The sequence below is a fragment of the Anabrus simplex genome, chromosome 3 (assembly GCF_040414725.1).
Source record: "Anabrus simplex isolate iqAnaSimp1 chromosome 3, ASM4041472v1, whole genome shotgun sequence".
Classification (NCBI taxonomy): Eukaryota; Metazoa; Arthropoda; class Insecta; order Orthoptera; family Tettigoniidae; genus Anabrus; species Anabrus simplex.
Genome location: NC_090267.1, coordinates 383,015,756 through 383,036,945, shown reverse-complemented (window position 1 = coordinate 383,036,945; position 21,190 = coordinate 383,015,756). Strand labels below are relative to the sequence as shown.

At 38.0% G+C, this 21,190-nt stretch overlaps 1 protein-coding gene across 2 annotated transcripts in view; it reads left to right on the top strand.

The window, feature by feature from the left end:
• The window catches only part of Dek (protein), a 147,793-nt gene that overhangs the window by 113,407 nt on the left and 13,196 nt on the right, over positions 1-21,190 (top strand). For both annotated transcript variants that reach the window (XM_067143325.1, XM_067143324.1), the window contains exon 7: positions 5,162-5,368. In XM_067143325.1, coding sequence (XP_066999426.1) covers positions 5,162-5,368 — 207 coding nt within the window. The remainder of the gene's footprint in view (positions 1-5,161; positions 5,369-21,190) is intronic.

The window sequence follows — 21,190 nt, the reverse complement described above, 5'->3', positions numbered from 1 at the left end:
ATGAGAATTTATAATGTTTATTAAGAAATTGTTGGATAAATTGAGATAATTTATATAAGGGGCTTGGTCTGTAGTTTATTATGGGTCGAATAGGGACACCGGTTTTGTGGATTTTGGGTAGTGCTTTAGCTGTTGGTAGGCCTGGGTTCATAGTAATTGACTCTTAAGGTTTCACTTTACTTTGTCCTGCCTGCTGGCTCTTCAGAAATGTGTGCGCGTGTGTCTTATATTCAGGAATCATTCAAGAACAACACTTTCGCACTGCAAGATGTGTGGTTAAGGTTATTTTTAATATGTATAACTTTTGTTTTCTCAACGATTCATTTGTTTCTATACTCGTCCCTGTTTTTATCTCCTTGTAAGATGTGTATTGTTTAATGTAACGCCTTGTGTAATATAAATGGCTAAATGCTTGCCTATTCCCACATTTTGGCTGATGACGTAAATCAGCGTTGAAACTAGTTCCAAGTACAAATACATGTTATAAATAAACTATAACATTTTTGTATTGAAAAGGTGGACCGTTTTAAGTTTTCCTATCATCCCTCCCAAGAAGAACTTGGACCATCCTTAATAGGATACCAATATAAATTGTCTGTTATTGGAAATTATAAATTTTCCAGCTAACTCATTCCTGGTTGCCAGCATTTCGCCCCCCTGTGCTAGGTTGGGCTCATCAGGTGGAACCTAGCACACCTATCAAGACGCATGGCTAGTGCACACCCTGGAGGCCACTGCGTAGGCCAGTTGAAGCCACCGGCAGTGCCAGTGCACTTGAGATTTTGTCTCATTACCAAAAATTGATGCCTGCTTAGCCATCAGATGACTGAAATATTTGTCCCGAATGAGTAAATTTATAATACCAATATAAATGGTCCGTTATTAGACATAAATTTTCCAGCTAACTCATTCCTGGTTGCCTGCATTTTGCCCCCGTGTGCTAGGTTGGGCTCATCAGTTGGTACCTTGCACACCTACCAAGACGCATGGCTAGTGCATACCGTGAAGGCCACTGCGTAGGCGACTTAGAGCCCTATGGGAATCAATATCTATATCATCCTTAATAGGATTCGCTGTGGTCATGGAGTCTGTGCTGCGTCCCTGTATAAATGGGGCAAGATACAATCCCCTGAGTGTGACTGTGGTGCTCGTTTTCAAACCATCAAACACAAGGAGTGTAGCAGAAGAGCCTACCCTGGAGATTGGTTTGATTTTCTAGAGGCCAATACAGAGGCTCTAGAATGGATAACAACTTAGGACATTCAAATATAATGTACTTGCTTTCCTGTTTCTGTGTACAGTGGAACCTTGATTCTCCGTTTTTTGAGGGACTGTGAAAATAAAATGTACAATACGGGAAAACAGAAAATCCAGGAATGAATAAAAACCACTGATCTCTATACTTGGATGGCTGGTAGCTTGGGTAGCAGTAAGCCGAATAGAAGATGACTGGCGTAGTAAGATGGCAGCGAGCGCATGGTGCAATAGACCACGAGGAGCGCGCTTGCTTTGTTTATGCTTAGTTCAGTGACGCCAGGCCTCTTTGATTGTAGTTCCACGAGTGTTCTGTGCTGTGTTATTGCAAAGTAAATGGTAGTGTATTTTACGAATTTAGGTTCATTGCCTTGTAGTATACTTGTGGATTACAAGATTCAATTTAAATATGTATGTGTTTATCTGAAATATGAATGAAGAAACATTCTACGGGGTATTAACATACCACAGTGTTCAGCTTATGGATGTACAAACAGAACCGATCAGCAGAAGGAGAAGTCATTTCTTCGGAGAGTTTTATACTGTACATAAGAATCTTCCTAGGGTAGTGTTTTGAGTTTTAGGTTTATTGTATCTTATTTCGCATATTCCGGGAGCAAAATGGCAATTAATTTTTGTAGGTTTCCTTTCTCGAGACCCGAACATCTAAGATCATCGATTAGGAGTATCAGGCGGGAGAATTGGGAGCCTTCTGAAACAGCTGTTCTCTGCTCGGATCACTTAGAGGAAGACTGTTTTGATAGAAATGGACAAACTGTACACCTTAGAAGTGACGTACAGCCAACTGTTTTCAATTTTACTGAACATTAACTGCAAGCAAAGATTTACTTATGCGTATTTTTTTATTTCTCATAATTAAACTGACGGTTTCGATGAAATAATTGACGTGACCTTATAACAATCTTAGAAAATGAAGTCTGGAGGAATTCTAGACCTTATTTACATCAGTAATAATTATGGGTTTCAGACACTGGAGTGGTGGGAGAAGGGAAAGTGTGATGAGTGTTTGGGGCTATCCCATTATACTATTCGTGGTATTTGGGACTCTTTTAACTGGTGTTACATATTTCTGATGATGACTATCAATATCGCTTTGCTAGCCGAATGTAATTAAATAGGTCTGTAATAGTAAATTAAGCTGCAGGTAGTGTGATATATTGACAAGTTTTGAATATTTGCTGGTGTTATAAATGTGTACATTTGCTTCAATGATATTTTAATTTGATAATATGCGCGTTATTTCATGGAAACAGGAATTCATTATCAAGCACTGATTACGATATGTCGAATCTAGGCTTGTCTAGTGAGCTACGTTTATAGGTACATCATTTTAAGAATGCATAATTTTGTGGCATACATGTATACAATTTACAGCAATGTTTCCAGACACTGGTTTTCACTCGTATTGTGTTACCGATCGCTAATTGCATGTATTCAGCACCTAAGTTAATATTTGTCGGCCATTATTATTCACTCATGTTTATTGCTATCCCGGAGATTTACTGACTTCGGAATGACGTGTCAGTGATCCAGATGTCCTTATGCTTTGAGTGAACATGTCTCTATATTTTTAATTATTCCAGTGCGCCATTAATTGCGACTTAAAATGACTATATTATCATTGCTTCCCCATAAGGAGAGCTCTAGGTTGGGTACGCCAACATGGCGAACCGCGCGCTCAACTTGGCGTACTTTCTCTTGCAGCGGAGACCTGCCATCAGCGATCCATGTATAGAGATCAGTGATAAAAACCATCAACAACTTGGCTAAACATCATAAAAAAGAAATATGTATAATTATAATCTTACAAAAACTCCTAAACCAAACCAAACTACAGCCCCAATGGGCCTTTGCCTGCCAAGCTGCTCAGCCCGAAGGCCTGCAGATTACGAGATGATGCATGGTCAGTGTGACGTATCCTTTTGGCCGATATTCTTGGCTCTCTTGATCGGGGTCGCCATCTCACCATTAGATAGCTCCTCAATTAAAGGTAATCACGTAGGCTGAGTGGACCTGGAACCCTTATATCCAGGTAAAATTGTCTGACATGGTCGGAATCGAACCCGGACCCTCTGGATGAGAGGCAGGCATGTTAGAAAACGAAACCGCATTAATTTCCGGTGCGCGAGTTCAAAATCTCAATACTTTGTAATTTTACAGGGGAATCTTCGTCAGTTTCCCGTGGAAACTTCTTTCAGTTCAGCAGGAACTTTGATTAGCAAAACTCTTCGAAAAATCTAATAACGACAAGCCTAACGACAATCGACCACAAGTAGTTTTTAATTCTTCATCTAATAAAATAAAGCACATTAGATACAAAAGCGCCCAATATGTTGGCGAAATCCCTTCTTTTCTCAATCTTCCATTGTAATTTGGTCTCCGGTATACTGTTTGTAGTCAGTTTCTGGAAATCTTGTACCAAGTAAATTTGGCCTACGCCGACTTTTAAAGGTTATGTTGAACTCGAAAACATGGTTTCGAATGTAAGTGTTGATTCTCAAAAGTTCTCAAATGATATTCAATTCGGCGAAGCTATAGTAAGCCTTAATCAAGGTTTAGGAACATGAGCCACCGCGAGGTGGCGCACGCCACTTCACTGTCGATCAATCGATAAGAAAGTTATATCGAGTGTTTTCACACACACTACCGGAACCAAAAAGAACATAGTATTGCAATGCGTGCTGCAACAGGTGATGGCAGAAAGCTTGCACCTTATGTTCTAAAACTAAAAACAATGCCTAAAGTAAAATTTCCACGACGGATCCACGTTCATATCCAAGAAAAACGGTGATGCACACATCAGTCGTACAAGATTATATATGAACGATTTGGGGAAATGTAGCTGGGGTCCCTCCTTCGTTGCCTGGCCCATCTGGACTTAGACAGGTTTTTTTTTTTTTTTTTTCCTTCCAGGATTTCATTATTATGTACTTACTTGAATTGTTCTTTTATTAGTTTATTTACTTCAGGCCGCATTGTCAGCACGTAATGGAAAAAATATTTTGCAGTGTCGGTACTTCAAACCCATGTGTCCAATTTACCTGATGTACCCTACTTGGCTTTTGAGAAAGAATCTCGCACCGGAATTTTACTCTAAATGACAATTAACCATGAATGAGTTTAACCAATTGCTTGTATATTAAATTTGATGTATCTTTTAAATGTAAATAACTGTAAATAATTTTTTTAATGTCTGAATTCCTCGAATACTTTACGCATTCAAAGTTTTCAGCTGTGTTTTTCGTCAAAAAAGTGTGTTGATTTCGTGATACAATAGGAGTATGTGAGGGGTATATTACTTGTAAAATCATTATTACACAGTAAACAGAATTCAGTTTGGTCATATATTTAAAGTTTTTTCTACTTATTTTATAGCATTTTCCCATAAATTTAAGAGCATGTTATTGATTCTTTTCAACAATTTTTTTAGGTAATCAACATCTACCCCCTAGTAATAATAGTTTAACTAGCTCAGGTGCAACCTTCCCGTAATCTATTTTATAACATTCAATGCACTATAGTTCCCGGTTTCTTCTATTCAAATTCCTTTTTTTACCCTGTGCATCGCATTTCAAGCATACTCATATTTTTACACAAGCTTAACAATGTTGACCCCCATTGCAACTGACAGCTGACTTGGAAATAATATAAACTTCATCCATTCATGTGACATCTGAAGTGTACTGCAATACAGTACATAGGTTTTTTAGGAGAAATTTATTCAAAGCATCAGATGTAGAAAGGCACATATTCCAATTTTTGACATTTCAAAGAAAATATATTCTTTGAAAAATACTGTGGTTTTTATTTTTTACAGACATTCTGTGAGAACTTAATGACTAATTAATTATGATTAAGGCTATAGTTGGACTTTTTTCTTTTTCAGTCTCCTAAGAAGAAAAAGGGTCGTTCAAAGGGTTCAAAGTCCAATGCTAAGAAAAGTTCTGCTAAGAAAAGTAGCTCTAAGAAGGCACCTAGTAAAAAGACAGAGAAAAAGCCAGCTCAGAAAAAGAGAAAATCTCCACCTAAAAGTGAAGATGACTCATCATCAGAAGATGAACCTCTTGCAAAAAAGGCAAAAGCTCCACCAACGGTAAGTTTTTATTTCTTTTTGGTATGAGGTTTTCCCTGTATTTATTTTGCTAAAAAAGGTGAACTATACTGCATTTTTTAACCTCATAATCAGCAGGAGTGCTCAAGGACCTCTACATGAACTTCTTATTTTTAATTCAAGAAAAGTGTCATAAGTGTTACAGTTGTGTTGACTTCTTGCCATTTTTGTGTAGGCTGATGACATGGACAGATGTCGAAACCGGTCCCTTATTAAATTAAATATGTGCCGGGCTGAGTGGCTCAGGCGGTTAAGGCGCTGGCCTTCTAACCCCAACTTGCCAGGTTCGATCCTGGCTCAGTCCGGTGGTATTTGAAGGTGCTCAAATATGACAGCCCCGAGTCGATAGATTTACTGGCACGTAAAAGAACTCCTGCGGGACTAAATTCCGGCACCTCGGCGTCTCCGATGACCTTAAAAAGTAGTTAGTGGGACGTAAAGCAAATAACATAATTAAATTAAATATGTTGCTACATTGATTCGTGCAACAGTGTTATTGTATTGAAAAGGTGGAACATTTTTCTCTTTTTAGCATTGTAACTATTAGTTCAATACGGATCAGTGAAGTTTTTAACTTTAAATACAGAGAAATTATGGAAAATTAAAAAGTACATTTCCTTGTTACTGTGGACATGACTGATACATAAATGCCATCTGTTTTAAATTCTGAGCATTGTACAGACAAAACTCTTATTTTATATATATATATATTTCTATTTGTTTTGGTTATGGGACATTAAGAACCTGTGAAAAAGACCATCATAAGTTTGTTAAGGATGATTCAAGGCAGAGGAGGAAATTAGAGCGCAGGCACTTAGGGCTAAGGTGAGATGTCGGATTCAGATTCACATCCGGCCGCAGTAGCAGAACCCCTGTTTCAATGACAATCTGTGTAATATCCTTTGGTTACAGTGAGAACCCTTTTACTGATTCATCCATTATTATGGGCAAATTCTGGCGGGTTAATTTTTATCCGTTATTAATACTCTGTTCCAGCGTTTATATCGAGTGCAATCTATCATCTTCTGTATCGATTCCTCGCTACGCGCAAGTGAGTCGATCTTGAGCAATCCTGAGGTCTCCTCACAACTGCAAGTCTCTGACTCTTGTAAACAAACATCGTGATAATATGTTTTCGCAATAAGTGCAAAGCAAGCAATTGTCAACTCCTCAGAAATAAAGGCTCAAGAAAATGATTGCTTAATACATGTACTGAAATAAAATAAGAATGTGATAATACTCCTCAAGGTACAGCAGTATGCATAACTAATTTCGGAGATTAGGTTATGTACTTTTGCATCTTATTCCATTTCAGAAAGTTCTCTTGTAAATTTATAATGAAAATGTTATTCTACAGGGAGCTTGAAATTCGTTTTCATAATGCGTGCACGGTTAGCCTAGGTTAGGTGACGCCGTCTGAAATAAGAAAATGGAAATGTTTGCAACGTGCCTTTGGAGTGATGGTATTACAATTTTTAAGAACTGAACTGAATAGGTATGTGTTATGAAGAGACTTTTAATTTTTGTAAATGTATTTCATTAATTGGAAGTTGGCACTTTCCAAGCCTATTAAATCAAATCAAAATCTCTTTATTTGCAAATGAGGTGTCTACCTCGGTGGCAAATGGTACACTAAAATACATTATTGTCAAGCACTAAATATTAAATTAACAAGAGAAGAAAATTTTTCCTATAATACATATTATACAATTTACGCTAACAATGTTTTCTATTAAACACACAGCTCATCCTTAATAAATTTATATTGTTTACAAAATTCTACTTATAATATCTCCTGTACTACTTACAAATATAGTCAACTGATATACAGTATGTGGAATTATTTCAAATGATACTATACAACTGGTATAAGATTAATATTTACATTGCATTTATTTAATTACTTTTTTTTTTACCCGTTCTGGATCCTAAGTAGCATAACGACCTGCTGCGTCTTAAACAGAGCCCCTTTTGCCACCACTTTTCAGAGTTCCTGAAGGGCCTTCACAGCTACCGTAGCGGTCCCAGGGCCCTCGAAGTCCCCACTGTACTTCACCCCTACAGGCAGTCCCCTACTTTGGCTGTCCAAACTCCTTAGACCAGCGGATGGAATTAATTTATTCACACACATTTTTTATTTTATTTACAATAACCTGCACTGGTCGAATGCCCTCTAACACTTCAGTTATTTTCTCTGTTGCTGTTTATTCTCTTCTTGAATATCTGTACAGAGTTTGGAAAAGGATCAAACACTACCCCTGGTAAACTGTTCCACTCCTTCACACCCTTCCCAATGAATGAAAATTTACCCCAATCGCTTCTGCTAAGATTCCTTCTAATTTTATATTTGTGGTCAGTCCTGCCGATATAATTATTTTCCAACTGAAGCCTCTCACGGATATCTCCCCGTGCTTCTTCTCCTGTATAGGCTCTATATAATCCTATAAGTCTAGTTTTCTCCCTTCTCTTACTTAAAGTTTCCCACCCAAGTTCCTTTAACATTTCTGATACACTACTCTTTCTCCTGAAATCCCCTGTTACAAATCTTGCTGCTTTCCTCTGCACACTATCTATTTCTTTTATTAGGTATTCTTGGTGAGGATCCCAAACACTGTTTGCATATTCCAATAATGGACGAACCATACTCAAGTAACTTTTTTCTTTTAATTCTTTGTTGCATCCTTTAAGTAGCCTCATTATGACATGTAATGATGTGTATGCTTTCCCAACATTGTCATCAACATGACCCAGTGCAAATTACTTTCAAATCTCACACCTAAGTATTTGCACTTGCCATCTTTTGGGATAACTACCTCATCCAAAGTATATTCAAATTCAGTTTTTAAGCTCCTGTTTGTAAAAGTTGTAACAGTTGATTTGCCTCCATTAACCTTCATATTATTTTCTTCAACCCATTGTTGGATACTTTCAAGGTCCCTTTGTAATTCTGAACAATCCTCAATGTTGTTTATATCCCTATAAACAATTATGTCATCTGCATACAATCTTATTTTTGATGTTATATTGTTCCCTAAATCATTTGCGTATATTAAGAAAAGTAACAGACCGATTATACTACCCTGTGCAATTCCCTTCCAAACTTTCTCTTCCTGAGATACATTATTTCCTACTTTGACTTTCTGAACCCTTGAATTTAGAAATGCTTTTATCCAACGTGTAACCCTTACGTCCAATCCTATTCCCTCCAATTTCTTTAATAATATTCCATGTTCCACTCTATCAAAGGCTTTGGAAAGATCTATGGCTATGCAATCTAACTGACCTCCTGAATCCAACTGATCTGATATGTCCTGCTGAAATCCCACCAGTTGTGCCTCACAAGAAAATTTCTTTCTAAATCCATACTGGCTCCTCATGAACCAATTTTTATCATCACATATCCCTCTCATGTACTTCGATATTAAACTCTCCCGAATTTTACAAACTATACTGCTCAGGCTGATTGGTCTGTAGTTCTCTGGTTTCCTTTTATCACCCTTTCCTTTATAAATTGGTATTATTATAGATTCCTTCCATTCCTTTGGTATTACACTATTATTTATGACATAGTCAAAGAGAAATTTTAAATAAGGCACTATGTACCACCCCATTGTCTTTAATACCTCCCCAGTAATTTGATCACTTCCTGCTGCTTTTCCTCGCTGAGCTTCTTGTTTCCCTCTGTGTCTCTCCCTCTCTATCTTCTGTTTCGGTTTCCAACTCTTGACAATCATCTACTGAATCTCTAAATTCCGTACTAAATAGGTTTGCTTTTTCAGTATCTGTTAAATAGTGTTCACCCCCTTCTCCCACCATTGTAGGAATTTGGATTCCTTTTCCTTTTTGATTCCTGATATATGAATACAGCTTTTTCCATTTCCCTTTGTGGTCATTACCCTCTTGAAGTATGCCATTCATATAATTCTCTTTCGCTTCCTTTTTCACTCTATTCAGTTCCCTCGTTAGCTGTTTTCTAGTTTCTCTACTCTCCCTACCCTCTTTGATTTTCCTGTTTACTATTCTACATTTTCTTTTTAATTTTCTTATTTCCCTTGTATAATAAACAGGGTCTGAGGTCATTTTACCCTTCTTAACAGGTACAAATCTCTTCTCTCCTTCCCAAATAATTCCTTTAAATTTAGCCCAAAGTGTATCTACATTACTCCTTTCACTTATCCAACAACTGAATTGTGATTTAAGGTAAGTCCCAAATTCATCAACTTAGTTTTTCTGTACAATTTCTTGTCTTGTGTAACCCTCTTATTAAGCCTTTTTGGTACGAGTCCTACATCCATTATTACAGCCTTATGGTCTCCTATTCCTTCAGTTACCTCAGTTTTATCAACAATTTCCCATGGTTTAACCAAGAATACATCTAGTAAGTTATTGAGACGAGTCGGTTCTTGTACTACTTGTGTAAATCCTCCCTCCCAAATTAACTTATTTGCCAGTTTCTGTTCATGGGCTTCACTTGCAGCTCCTTTCCATTCAACTTCAGGCAAATTTAGATCTCCCCCAATTATTACCATATCATTATTATTGTTTTTACGAGTATAATCTATTATTTTTCCAAAGATTTCCATGTCTCTTTCCTCTCTTCCAGGCCTGTATGTTCCTATAATTCCCACCTCCTTCATATTATCACAAACTAATTTTATCCCTAATATTTCATCCCTTTCATCAGTAAACCATTCATGTGAACAGTAAGTTTCCTTCACCAGAATAAACACCCCCCTCCCTTTTTATCTCCTCGGTCTCTACGATAGACTGTGTACCCTTCTGGAAATACTTCTCTATTACCCACCCCTTCTTTCAACCACGATTCCACTCCTATCACCAATTACTGATTGGTCAGATGATTTTGTATTGTTGAAAATGGTTACGCATGCAACAGTTATATATGCGTCATCAAGTTGTAAGACATATCAAATTCAATAAAGTATTGAAGGCACCAAGTTCCTTTACCTCAAAAATCAAAAACAAACATTGGCGCCCAACAGCACGGCCCTCAATAACCTGAGATGATCAATACAAGCAAGATCATGAAATGTGAAGTGCAGAAGTGAAAGCAATGCGTCGCAATTGAGGTTAAGCACCGGAGTAAAAATACAACACATATCGAATTCGTGGAATCGATCACGGATATTGCATTCTCATTCATAACGAAAATCAGACCGCTGAGGCCAACAACTTCAACAGAGTGCAGCATAAATCAGTAATCAGGAAAGTACGATTTGATGTTATGTACATACAAAGAAGTAAAGACATGATTTCAAAATTTACATTCTTCTCGCCGCTCAGTGCAAGAATCTCCATGAGACCGTGAGTCTCTTTGATATATACACCCCCCTTGCTATATATATACGGTACTCTTACATTCTACTAGCTTCTTTCTCTTAGCGCACGTTTTCATAACATAAACGTGCAGTGATCAACATAATAATAATAATGAGAAAATAATAATTGAAGTCTGTTGATCCTCTGTTGTCATAAATATAAAAGATCCTATTTGTCATATAATCTCAATTCAGCAACACAATTCCCTTGAACTTATAAATTAACCTTCACGCAATCCCTTCGAACTTTCACAGCATAGGCTAACCCTAAGTTCAATATTTCGCAACTAAACAAATTGAAACAATTGTGTGGTCGAGTAAAAGGCACGTTAACAAGAATAATAAAGTCGATTACAGCTGACATGTCAAAATCAGAGGAGAAAGTTAGAATTAAAGAACGTGAAGAGCTATGGAATTCTTTTGAAGAAGTAGAAATTGAAATAGAGGAAACAGAGATCTCTGATGAAATAGCTGCACTACAGTTTCAAGTGGAATGTGAGGGAGAGCGAGAGCTATTTGAATCTATCTATTTCAGCGCAGTTACACAACTGCAAACGATAATGGATGAAGCAGAGGACGTTCAGAAAAATTTGCTAGCTCAAATGAACCCAGCAGTAAACAACGCCATTCATCAACAGGAAGTTCCACAGAATCATAACGGAAGAATACATAAATTACCAAAAGTTAAATTGCCGGAATTCAACGGCGAATTCACAAAATGGTTGCTTTTTAAGAACAGTTTTGAGTCAACCATTCATAATGATACTCAACTAACAAATATCCAAAATATCCTCTGCAGGGCGAGGCACGCAAAGTCATTCAAGGTTTTACCATTTCAGAAAAAAACTACACAAGTGCGTGGAACTTGCTTGTAGATACATATGATAATCAAATGATGATAATCGAGACACATCTAGATGAACTTTTCAAGTTTCCTTTTCTTTTTAAAGAGAACAAATCTGAATCACTCAGACAATTACAATTTCATATTCAAACTCACATGGCTTCATTAAAAGCAATGAAGCAACCAGTACAATATTGGGATGCAACAAAGAAGCAGCTGGATTTCATTGAGCAAAGAGACTGGCAGGAAAGGGTGAAAGGCAACACTTCAGAAAAGATGTCAACATTGAATGATTTCTTGAAATTTTAAACTGAGCGTTCCCAATCATATATGCTTTTAAATCATAACAAAACCAAGGCATTGAACACGAAGGCAAATCCGAAGGACAAACAACCTAGCAAGAAAGTTATGACGACGTCTCAGGCAAGCTGTAATCTGTGTGGTGGAAGTCACCCCATATTTATATGTGAAGAATTAAGCGATCAGTTGAAGACAGAAGAAAACTGCTCCGAGAAAACGAACAATGTCATAACTGTTTGAAACCAGGACATATTGCAAGAAATTGCAGAAGATCAAAATGCAAGAAATGTGGACTTCTTCGCAACACACTTTTACATGCTGAGGAAGATGACAAACAGAAACAAAATGTAAAGAAAATCAAGTGCCCATAAACCTGTGTGTCGAATCTCAGCATTCACCTGCTTCACTCAATGTGAGCTTGGCGAAAGGAATAACATCACAAATACTTTTGTCAACAGCTTTAATTAATGTGAAAGATGTTCACGGAAGAAGAATGACATGCCGAGTCTTATTGGATCCGGGATCTCAGTCGAATCTAATAAAGGAAGGTCTGTATAAGAAACTTGGTTTACTGAATGTCAAGACAACTACACAGATCATTGGAGTAGATTGTTCCAGAGTGGAAACAAAATGGATTACAAGAGTACACCTCGCTTCAAGGAATGACGGATTTGAGGTGGAAGCAGAAGTTCTAGTTTTGGCAACTATAACAGGACGATTGCCACAGTTGGAGATCAAAAAGAATAAGATTATTATTCCAAAGGACATTCACTTAGCAGATCCCACATTCAACAAGCCTGGAGACATAGACATGTTAATTGGTGTAGGACTTTCTTGGAAAATAGTCATAGGTCCACTCAAGAATGAAGCTGAAGGACAACCAGCTCTGCAAAACACCCGATTAGGCAATTCCAGAGATTCAACATTACACATCAGAAGAAAGAATATGTGAAAGACAGTTCACGGACACCGTTTTGAGAGATACAACAGGTAGATTCATCGTAAGGCTCCCTATTAAGCCAGATGTCATCCTCAGAGAATCAAGAACACACGCACTAAACAGACTAGAATCATTAGTCAAGAGATTAAGCAGACATCCCGAACTCAAGACAGCTTATGCAGATTTCATGCATGAATATGAAAAATTAGGGCATATGAGCTTGATAGAAACAAACCAAAATCAAGATGTACCGAATTCATACTTCATACCCCATCAACCAGTGGTACGTCCAGATAGTGACACCACGAAGGACAGAGTGGTATTTGATGCCTCGGCAAAAACATCACTCGGGACATCACTCAATGACAAACTCATGACAGGACCTAATTTACAGCGAGATCTTTATCACATTGTACTTGGATTTCGCAGCCATAAGTACGTCTTGACGGCAGATGTGGAAAAGATGTTTCGGCAGATCCTCGTCCATCCTGAAGATTGAGCATTCCAGCAGGTTTTGTGGAAAGAGGAATCCAGCCCCTGTGAGGATTTATCAGTTGAATACAGTAACATACGGAACAGCATCGGCACCTTACCATGCCATGAGATGCCTAAATGAATTGGCTACTCTTCATGAAAATGAATTTCCAGCAGCAAAGGCTATTCGCGATTATTTTTATATGGATGACTGCTTAAGTGGAGGAGACATTCTAGAAGACTACGGCGGCAAATACAAAATATTCTCAAGAGTGGTGGAATGCATTTGAGGAAATGGAGGTCCAACAGCAGAGAAATCTTGCAGGATTTGGAGAGCAAAAGCGACGAAGGGACTTTACTGGTTTTAGACAAAGGTGAAGCTAGTAAGACTCTTGGACTCCTCTGGGACTCAGCACAAGATTGCCTTTAGTTTCGAGTTGAGCTGACAAAGCAGTCACAAAGATCCAAAAGGGAAGTTGCCTCCAAAATTGCACAGATTTTTGATCCACTAGGACTCTTGGGTCTAGTACTGATCAAAGGGAAGTTGTTGATGCAACACTTATGGGTAGATGGATTTGAATGGGATCAGCCATTGTCCCAAGAGCACCTTCAGATTTGGAATGAGTACTATACGTCATTGGAAAGACTGAACAAGATCAGAATTATGAGGAACATAAATCCTGGGAATTGCTCTGGCTCTTTTGATTTCTTTGGATTTAGTGATGCTTCGGAGAAGGCTTTTGGAGCATGCATTTATGCAGTTTGTCAAATGCAAAGTGGTCTCTACATTTTCAATTTACTTTGTGCGAAGAGAAGTAGCTCCTTTAAAAACCATTTCATTGCCAAGACTCGAATTGGAGGCAGCCCTTCTTCTTGCACAACTTGTCAAAACAACAGTGAGTGCTTTGAAAGAAAAAAAATTGGTCAGATCAGATTATGGAGTGACAGTACAATTGTTTTGGGATGGATCAACACTGAGTCAAGGCTGCTGAAGACATTTGTGGCAAACAGGATTGCAAAGATTCAAGAAGCCACTGATGCAACCACCTGGAAGCATGTTCGTTCGACTGAAAATCCAGCTGATCTTCTCTCAAGAGGAATTACTTCAGTAGAACTCGAAAATAAAAAGCTGTGGTGGAGTGGACCCTCTTGGCTTCGCACACAACGTCAACAACCAGAGCATTCAGAAGAATTTGAAACAGAACTACCAGAGCTGAAGGTCACAGCAGTTACGTTGACAGCAACATCAACCAGCATTCTACTGAATAAATTCTCGTCATTTCCGAAATTATGCCGTATCGTAGCATATTGTCAAAGATTCATTTATAATTGCAAACTCAAACCACCTGAAAGGAAAAAAGTTCACTAGAAATACAAGAAGTAAAGCAGAGAAACAGGTAGTCAAATGGACACAATTAGAAGCATTCCCTCAAGTACTACATTACTTAATAATCAAGACCCCGAAGAAGAGTTCTCTAAAGTCACTCAGTCCGTTCCTGGATAGTGACGGATTGATTAAGGTTGGAGGAAGGCTTCGTTTTTCGGAGCTAACATCAGAACAGAGACATCCTGTGCTTCTACCAGCAAATCATCACATCACCAGAATGATCATGGAAAATGAACGTCGTTGTCTGAAGCATTGTTCCCCAGAGCAACTGCTACATGCAACTCGACAACGATATTGGCCTATCAGCGCCAGAAGAGAAGCGAAAAAGATTGTCAAGAGGTGTCTGAAGTGCTTATGTTACCATCCTACAGTTCCGGAGGTACGCATGGCAGATTTACCGAAAGAAAGGGTTAGGTTAGTTGTTCGACCCTTTGTTACCACAGGAGTGGACTATGCAGGTCCAATATCTGTAAGAGAAAGCCACAGAAGAGGCCACATTTATACTTACACGAGTTACGTAGCTATTTACATGCTTCAGTACCAAGGCAGTGCGTTTGGAGTTGGTGTCAGAGTTAACGACCGAAGCTTTCTTAGCTGCACTGCAACGCTTTACGGCAAGAAGAGGTTTGTGCAAGCAGCTTTTCTCTGATAATGGAAAGAATTTCATTGGAGCAGCCAACGCACTACAAGATATCCAGTCCTTTTTGGAAAAGGGGTCAACAACCATTACCTCCTCACTCGCTCAGCAGCAGATACAGTGGAGTTTCATTCCTCCCCAGTCACCCCACTTTGGGGGATTGTGAGAAGCAGCTGTAAAGATGATGAAAAGACATTTGCTGACTGAAACACAGGGACGCGTGCTAACTTTAGAAGAAACCTACGCTATTCTTTGCGATATAGAGGTTGTATTAAATTCACATCCCCTTACTCCCTTGCCGAATGATCCAAATGATTTATAAGTCTTATCACCAGCACATTTTCTTCTAAGTGACTCGATTGTGCAACCCGTGCAAAGGGTTTTGTTGAGAGAACCGCTTGTCACATTGACAGCACTTGCAGAAAATTCGGCAGTGGTTGTGGCAGAGATGGCAGCGAGAATACTTGCAGGAATTGCAAAAACGCGTCAAGTGGCATGATACCAATCGACGTATTGTTGTTGATTCTTTGGTGCTATTAATTGAGGGCAACATCCCTCCTCTAGAGTGGCCCAGAGGTAGGATAGTTCAAGTTCACCCTAGACGAGATGGTGAGGTGAGGGTTGTCACCGTTCGGATGGCTGGTGGAACTTTCACCCAAAGCATCAAGAAAATATGCCCTCTTCCCATTGAAGGGGATGACAAGGAGAACTGAATTCAAGATTTTGTGTGATATCTCTAACTTTGTGTTATTTTTCATCAAAGATATAATTTAAATATTATTTTCTTTTAATCATCAAAATATGTATGTATAGAGTTTTGTATTAATGCATATTTTAAGAATAAGTATTTTTACAATAGGTATAAGATTACAATAGTTAGTTGAAAGAACTCCTTTCAAGGGGGGGCAAGATGTTATGAAGAGACATTTAATTTTTGTAAATGTATTTCATTAATTGAAGTTGGCACTTTCCAAGCCTATTACCAATTGGTCAGATGATTTTGTATTGTTGAAAATGGTTACGCATGCAACAGTCATGTCCGCCATTAAGTTGTGATATTGCATCATTAAGACATACCAAATTCAATAAAGTATTGAAGGCACCAAGTTCCTTTACTTCAAAAATCAAACGGTATGCGTGTTCAGACAATTGGAATTAGATAATACGTGCTCATCAATAAGCCGCTGCTTGAAAAACAGTCACGAAAATGTTTAAAGAAACCTTTTGCTGTTTTATACCAATTTGAATATGTTTTTGTGTGAGTTTGGTACCTTTCCTGACTTTAATGGAAAATCATGTAAAACATTATAAGAACTACCTTAAACCGAAGCGGTTTTGCATTCAAATAAAAAATCTGTCAAAATGAAGCACAAACCGTAACTACAGTACAGTGTGTATTGTACATATCTCCTTGTTTAATTGCCGTCACTGTGTAAATAATATATGATGGTACAATTTATGTTAATCCAGTCAAAGATCTCTGGAAAAGGTGTGATTTCTACTGAAACCTCGTTTAAGGTAAACCCCCATTTAAGGTTAAAAAAGTCAGGTCCCTGTAAAAACGTTGAATAGGGGTTCTATTGTACCTATTAAATTAACAACAATAAATTAAATAATTAATAATACGATTAATGATTCTCTACCACATACGGTGGCATTGATTACAAATGTAAACTTAGCATTCTCATAATTAGTATTACACAATGAACAAAATTGGATCATGTGGCAGGAATAATTTGAACCATACCATTGCATCCAGGTAACGTTTCCATCTTTTTATTTTCTACAACAATTTCTGAGATTCATTACATATTTAATTAATTTTAACATTTCTTTGTAGGTGTAGATTTCAGTCCTAATTTTTTCTTGACCTGAACTTTCACTTTATAGCCTAATAAGAGTCTAATTGCCCTCTATTTTTTATCATTATCATTGTACAGTTCCAGTTCCTCGGGCACTGTTAATGAGCCTCTTCCACTTCTTCCTGTCCATATACAACTTGTCATGGAACTCCCATCATCCACTGTCCATCCTCCTGTAACTAGATCAACCTTGATCATGTCCATCCATCAGGTTTTCGGTCTTCCTTCAGGTCTTTTCCCCTCCACCCTTCTTGTAGGCTCCATCCTCATCACATGCCCGTACCACCGAAGTCTGGATATGCCGATTTGGTCTATTGGGGATGTCTTTATTCTGGCTTCTTTCCTCACCTCCTCATTTCTTAACTTGTCCATCCTGGTCTTCTGGATGGCGGGTCTAAGAACATCTCTGATGCTTGCAGTCTTGATGAATCTCTCAGGTCTTCACTCATTACCGTGAGTTGGGACCCTTTACCTGATGTTCCGCACCAGGTCATTGTGCTCTGGGACTTGCATAGGCCGGGGCACCACTCCCTGGGCCGGGCTGCTTCTAAAAAGGTCCCTACCTGTTACCCGCTAGTAATACAATTTCAAAAGGAATAGCGTTTAAACAACCGAAAGCACCAGGGAACCGGTATACCACCGCACAAAAATTCTCAACATTTTCAGTAACCTTATTTCCAACTCAAAAATGTTAATACAACTTCCGCATAACAGTACCGTAGTTAAAATCTGTTGGTAGCGCGCAAGAAAATATTTATCTTCTAGTTTGCAAAACTGCAGCCTACGTATCTGGCTGTTTATCTGACATGGAAAATTCTAAATTCCCGTGGAGGGAATTAGATATTTTTTCACCAATAGAGCATGTCAAAATTTTCCAGGATTATCCTCCATGGGAATTTAGAATTTTCCATTTGGAATTATTAGGCAGGCAATAATTCCATTGTGGAGATTTATCTCCCGTATGCAGTTATCAGACTCTGCCTCATAAATAGGCTTCTGATAAGCTCACCTGCATAACCCAGCGTCACCCACTCTTTTAAATCTAAAAATTTCATTTTTGTCCGTATTGAACTGGGAATGGAAGATAGGAAACTTAAAAGGGTCCACCTTTTCAATACAAAAATGTTATAGTTTTATTTACAACATATATTTACAACTTGGAACTAGTTTCGACGCTGTTTGGTGTCATCTTCAGCCAAAATGTGGGAAATAGGCTAGCATGTAGACATTTATATTACACAAGGCGTTACATTAAACAATACACATCTTACGAGGAGATAAAAACAGGGACGAATGTAGAAACAAATGAATCGTTGAGAAAGCAAAAGTTATAAATATTAAAAATAACCTTAACCACACATCTTGCAGTGCGAAAATATTCGCCTTGAATGATTCCTGAATACAAAACGCACGCGCACACATTTCTGAAGAGCCAGCAGGCAGGAAAAAGTAAAGTGAAACCTTAAGAGTTCTATTCGATCCTTTTCGACTTTCTCATTGAATTTTTCAGAAACATGAATATCCCGAAAAACAGATCTGTCTTTCACATTATGCATAATACTTTGTCACGCCACACACTTTCACCACATCACCCTCCATATTTCCCCTCCTTCCACTCCTCCCCTACCGCTCCTTCCCTCTCCCCTCCTAATCCAACAATGGCCGCTCCCCAGACCTAAACTATCCAACACGCTCTGTTCCTCTTCATCTCGCGCCATAGCTTTACCGCCCCATGTCCCGCAATAATCATCATAGAAACCTGCCCCCACCCTACACGTAACGCTGCAACAATACACCACAAATACTGGCACTGTCAACCTCCAAATCTCTCAGAAAACGTATTCCTTAATACCAATTTTATATTCTTGTCGAGCTGAATACCGGACATGTGAAGATTACAAGATTATTTTGTGCATCTACAGAATGGTGGTGATAATGAAGCTATGTAATATAGAGAGAGACTTTCAAAAAGTGGTTAAATGAAGAAGTTATGTCATGTTCAAGATCATGCTTTCACATCTCTGCACAGTATTTAAAATACAATTTACCGTTGGTCTTTATAGCTATTGTTGAGAGTGAAGGAGAATTTCCTGTTGTGTATGTTTATCAGGAACTCAAGGGAGACTTCATTAGTTAGTCGGAACATAAAAAAAAAAAATGAACTCTTCTCAGAAGAACTCTTAAGGTTTCGCTTTACTTTTTCCTGCCTGCTGGCTCTTCAGAAATGTGTGCGTTTTGTATTCAGGAATCATTCAGGGCGAATATTTTCACACTGCAAGATGTGTGGTTAAGGTTATTTTTAATATTTATAACTTTTGCTTTCTCAACGATTCATTTGTTTGTACATTCGTCCCTGTTTTTATCTCCTCGTAAGATGTGTATTGTTTAATGTAACGCCTTGTGTAATATAAATGTCTACATGCTAGCCTATTTCCCACATTTTGGCTGAAGATGACGCCAAACAGCGTCGAAACTAGTTCCAAGTTGTAAATATATGTTGTAAATAAAACTATAACATTTTTGTATTGAAAAGGTGGACCCTTTTAAGTTTCCTATCTTACATCCCACTCTGACGAGTCTAGTGTCAGACCTAAGGCAAAACGCTGGTTAATAGAGCAAACGCCTGAAAAGCCTTACATCTGATATGTTTATCTGACAGTCGTAGTACAGACCCTAAGAAAGTTTTGCATCACCCTTGTATTGATAAAGATATTGATTCCCATAGGGAACCTGAAATATTTGTTCCGAATGAGTAAACGGTATGCACTAGCCATGCATCTTTGGTAGGTGTGTTATTTATCAACTGATGAGCCCAACTCAGCACACTGGGGCGAATCACTGGCAAACAGGAATGAGTTAGCTGTAAAATTGATAATGTCCAATAACGGACCAACTATATTGGTATCACTCTTGTGTGTCATTTAACTGTGTTGCTATCTTCGCCTGTCCTATGCAGACCAGGATGTTTGTAAACATTCAACTGCGTGTACCCCAACCCACAGTTACACCATGCTCTAATGAAAGACAGAAGTTGTAGCACTAGTGTGGAACTATTAGAGGTGTGTTCTAGTGAGCCTGGGATGGCATGACATGCAATGTGTTCATGTGAACATGTACACACAATCACATGTCGAAATTGATGGTGAGTCTAAGGTGGCATGACATGCAGTGTCGACATGTGAACATATAATTTGCATACTTTTTTTTTTCACCTCTTTAATACAATTGATTTTGTGTTGTTAAAAATTCATTTTACTACAACACTACATTAAAAGGGACATGTTTCGCTCGGTTTCCGAGCATCCTCAGCCTTTGTCACTTATTTCAAGGTTAAGACCTGTCATTGTTAATTTGCTTATAACTAATTTGTACTTAATTATGATTATAAAAACTAAGTGGTAAAATACGTGAACATAGGCATTTGTGAACACAATGGACAGTTTAACAATTTAAAATAAGTGCTATTATTGGGATAGACATTGATTCTAATAACACTGATGTCCAAAATACAGTAATGTCCTCACAGTAATAAGATTTGGCTAAAATTCCCAAGTTCTTTGTTTTTTTTAAACGATTAGTAGTTGACTTATTATATTGTACACATTAAAATTTGAGTCATAAATCCTGAGTATTGAGTTTTAACAGGATTGTAATTTGTAATTTAATCCAGGCTTTTGGCATGTAATTTACTGATTAGAAATTGTATACCACCCACCTCCCCTGGAGTGAGGGCATATGACGCTATTGGTGGTTCGTCTATCGGATGGAGACGTTAAGATTTGAACAGACCCGTTGGTGATATTCGACAGGAGTAGGCTATGTTCTGCCAGCTGGTTTTTCAAATACTAGTAATGATAATAATATTGGATATTATTTTAAGATTGTTCTGAAACTACAGCCAGTCATTATCTAATTAAGGATTTACAATTACTAATCTTGTATCCTGCAGTAATTAACAGAATTGTTGCTCATTTTCTAGAATGTTCTTTATTACATACGTCTTTTCCTTTTGCGCACGCAATCC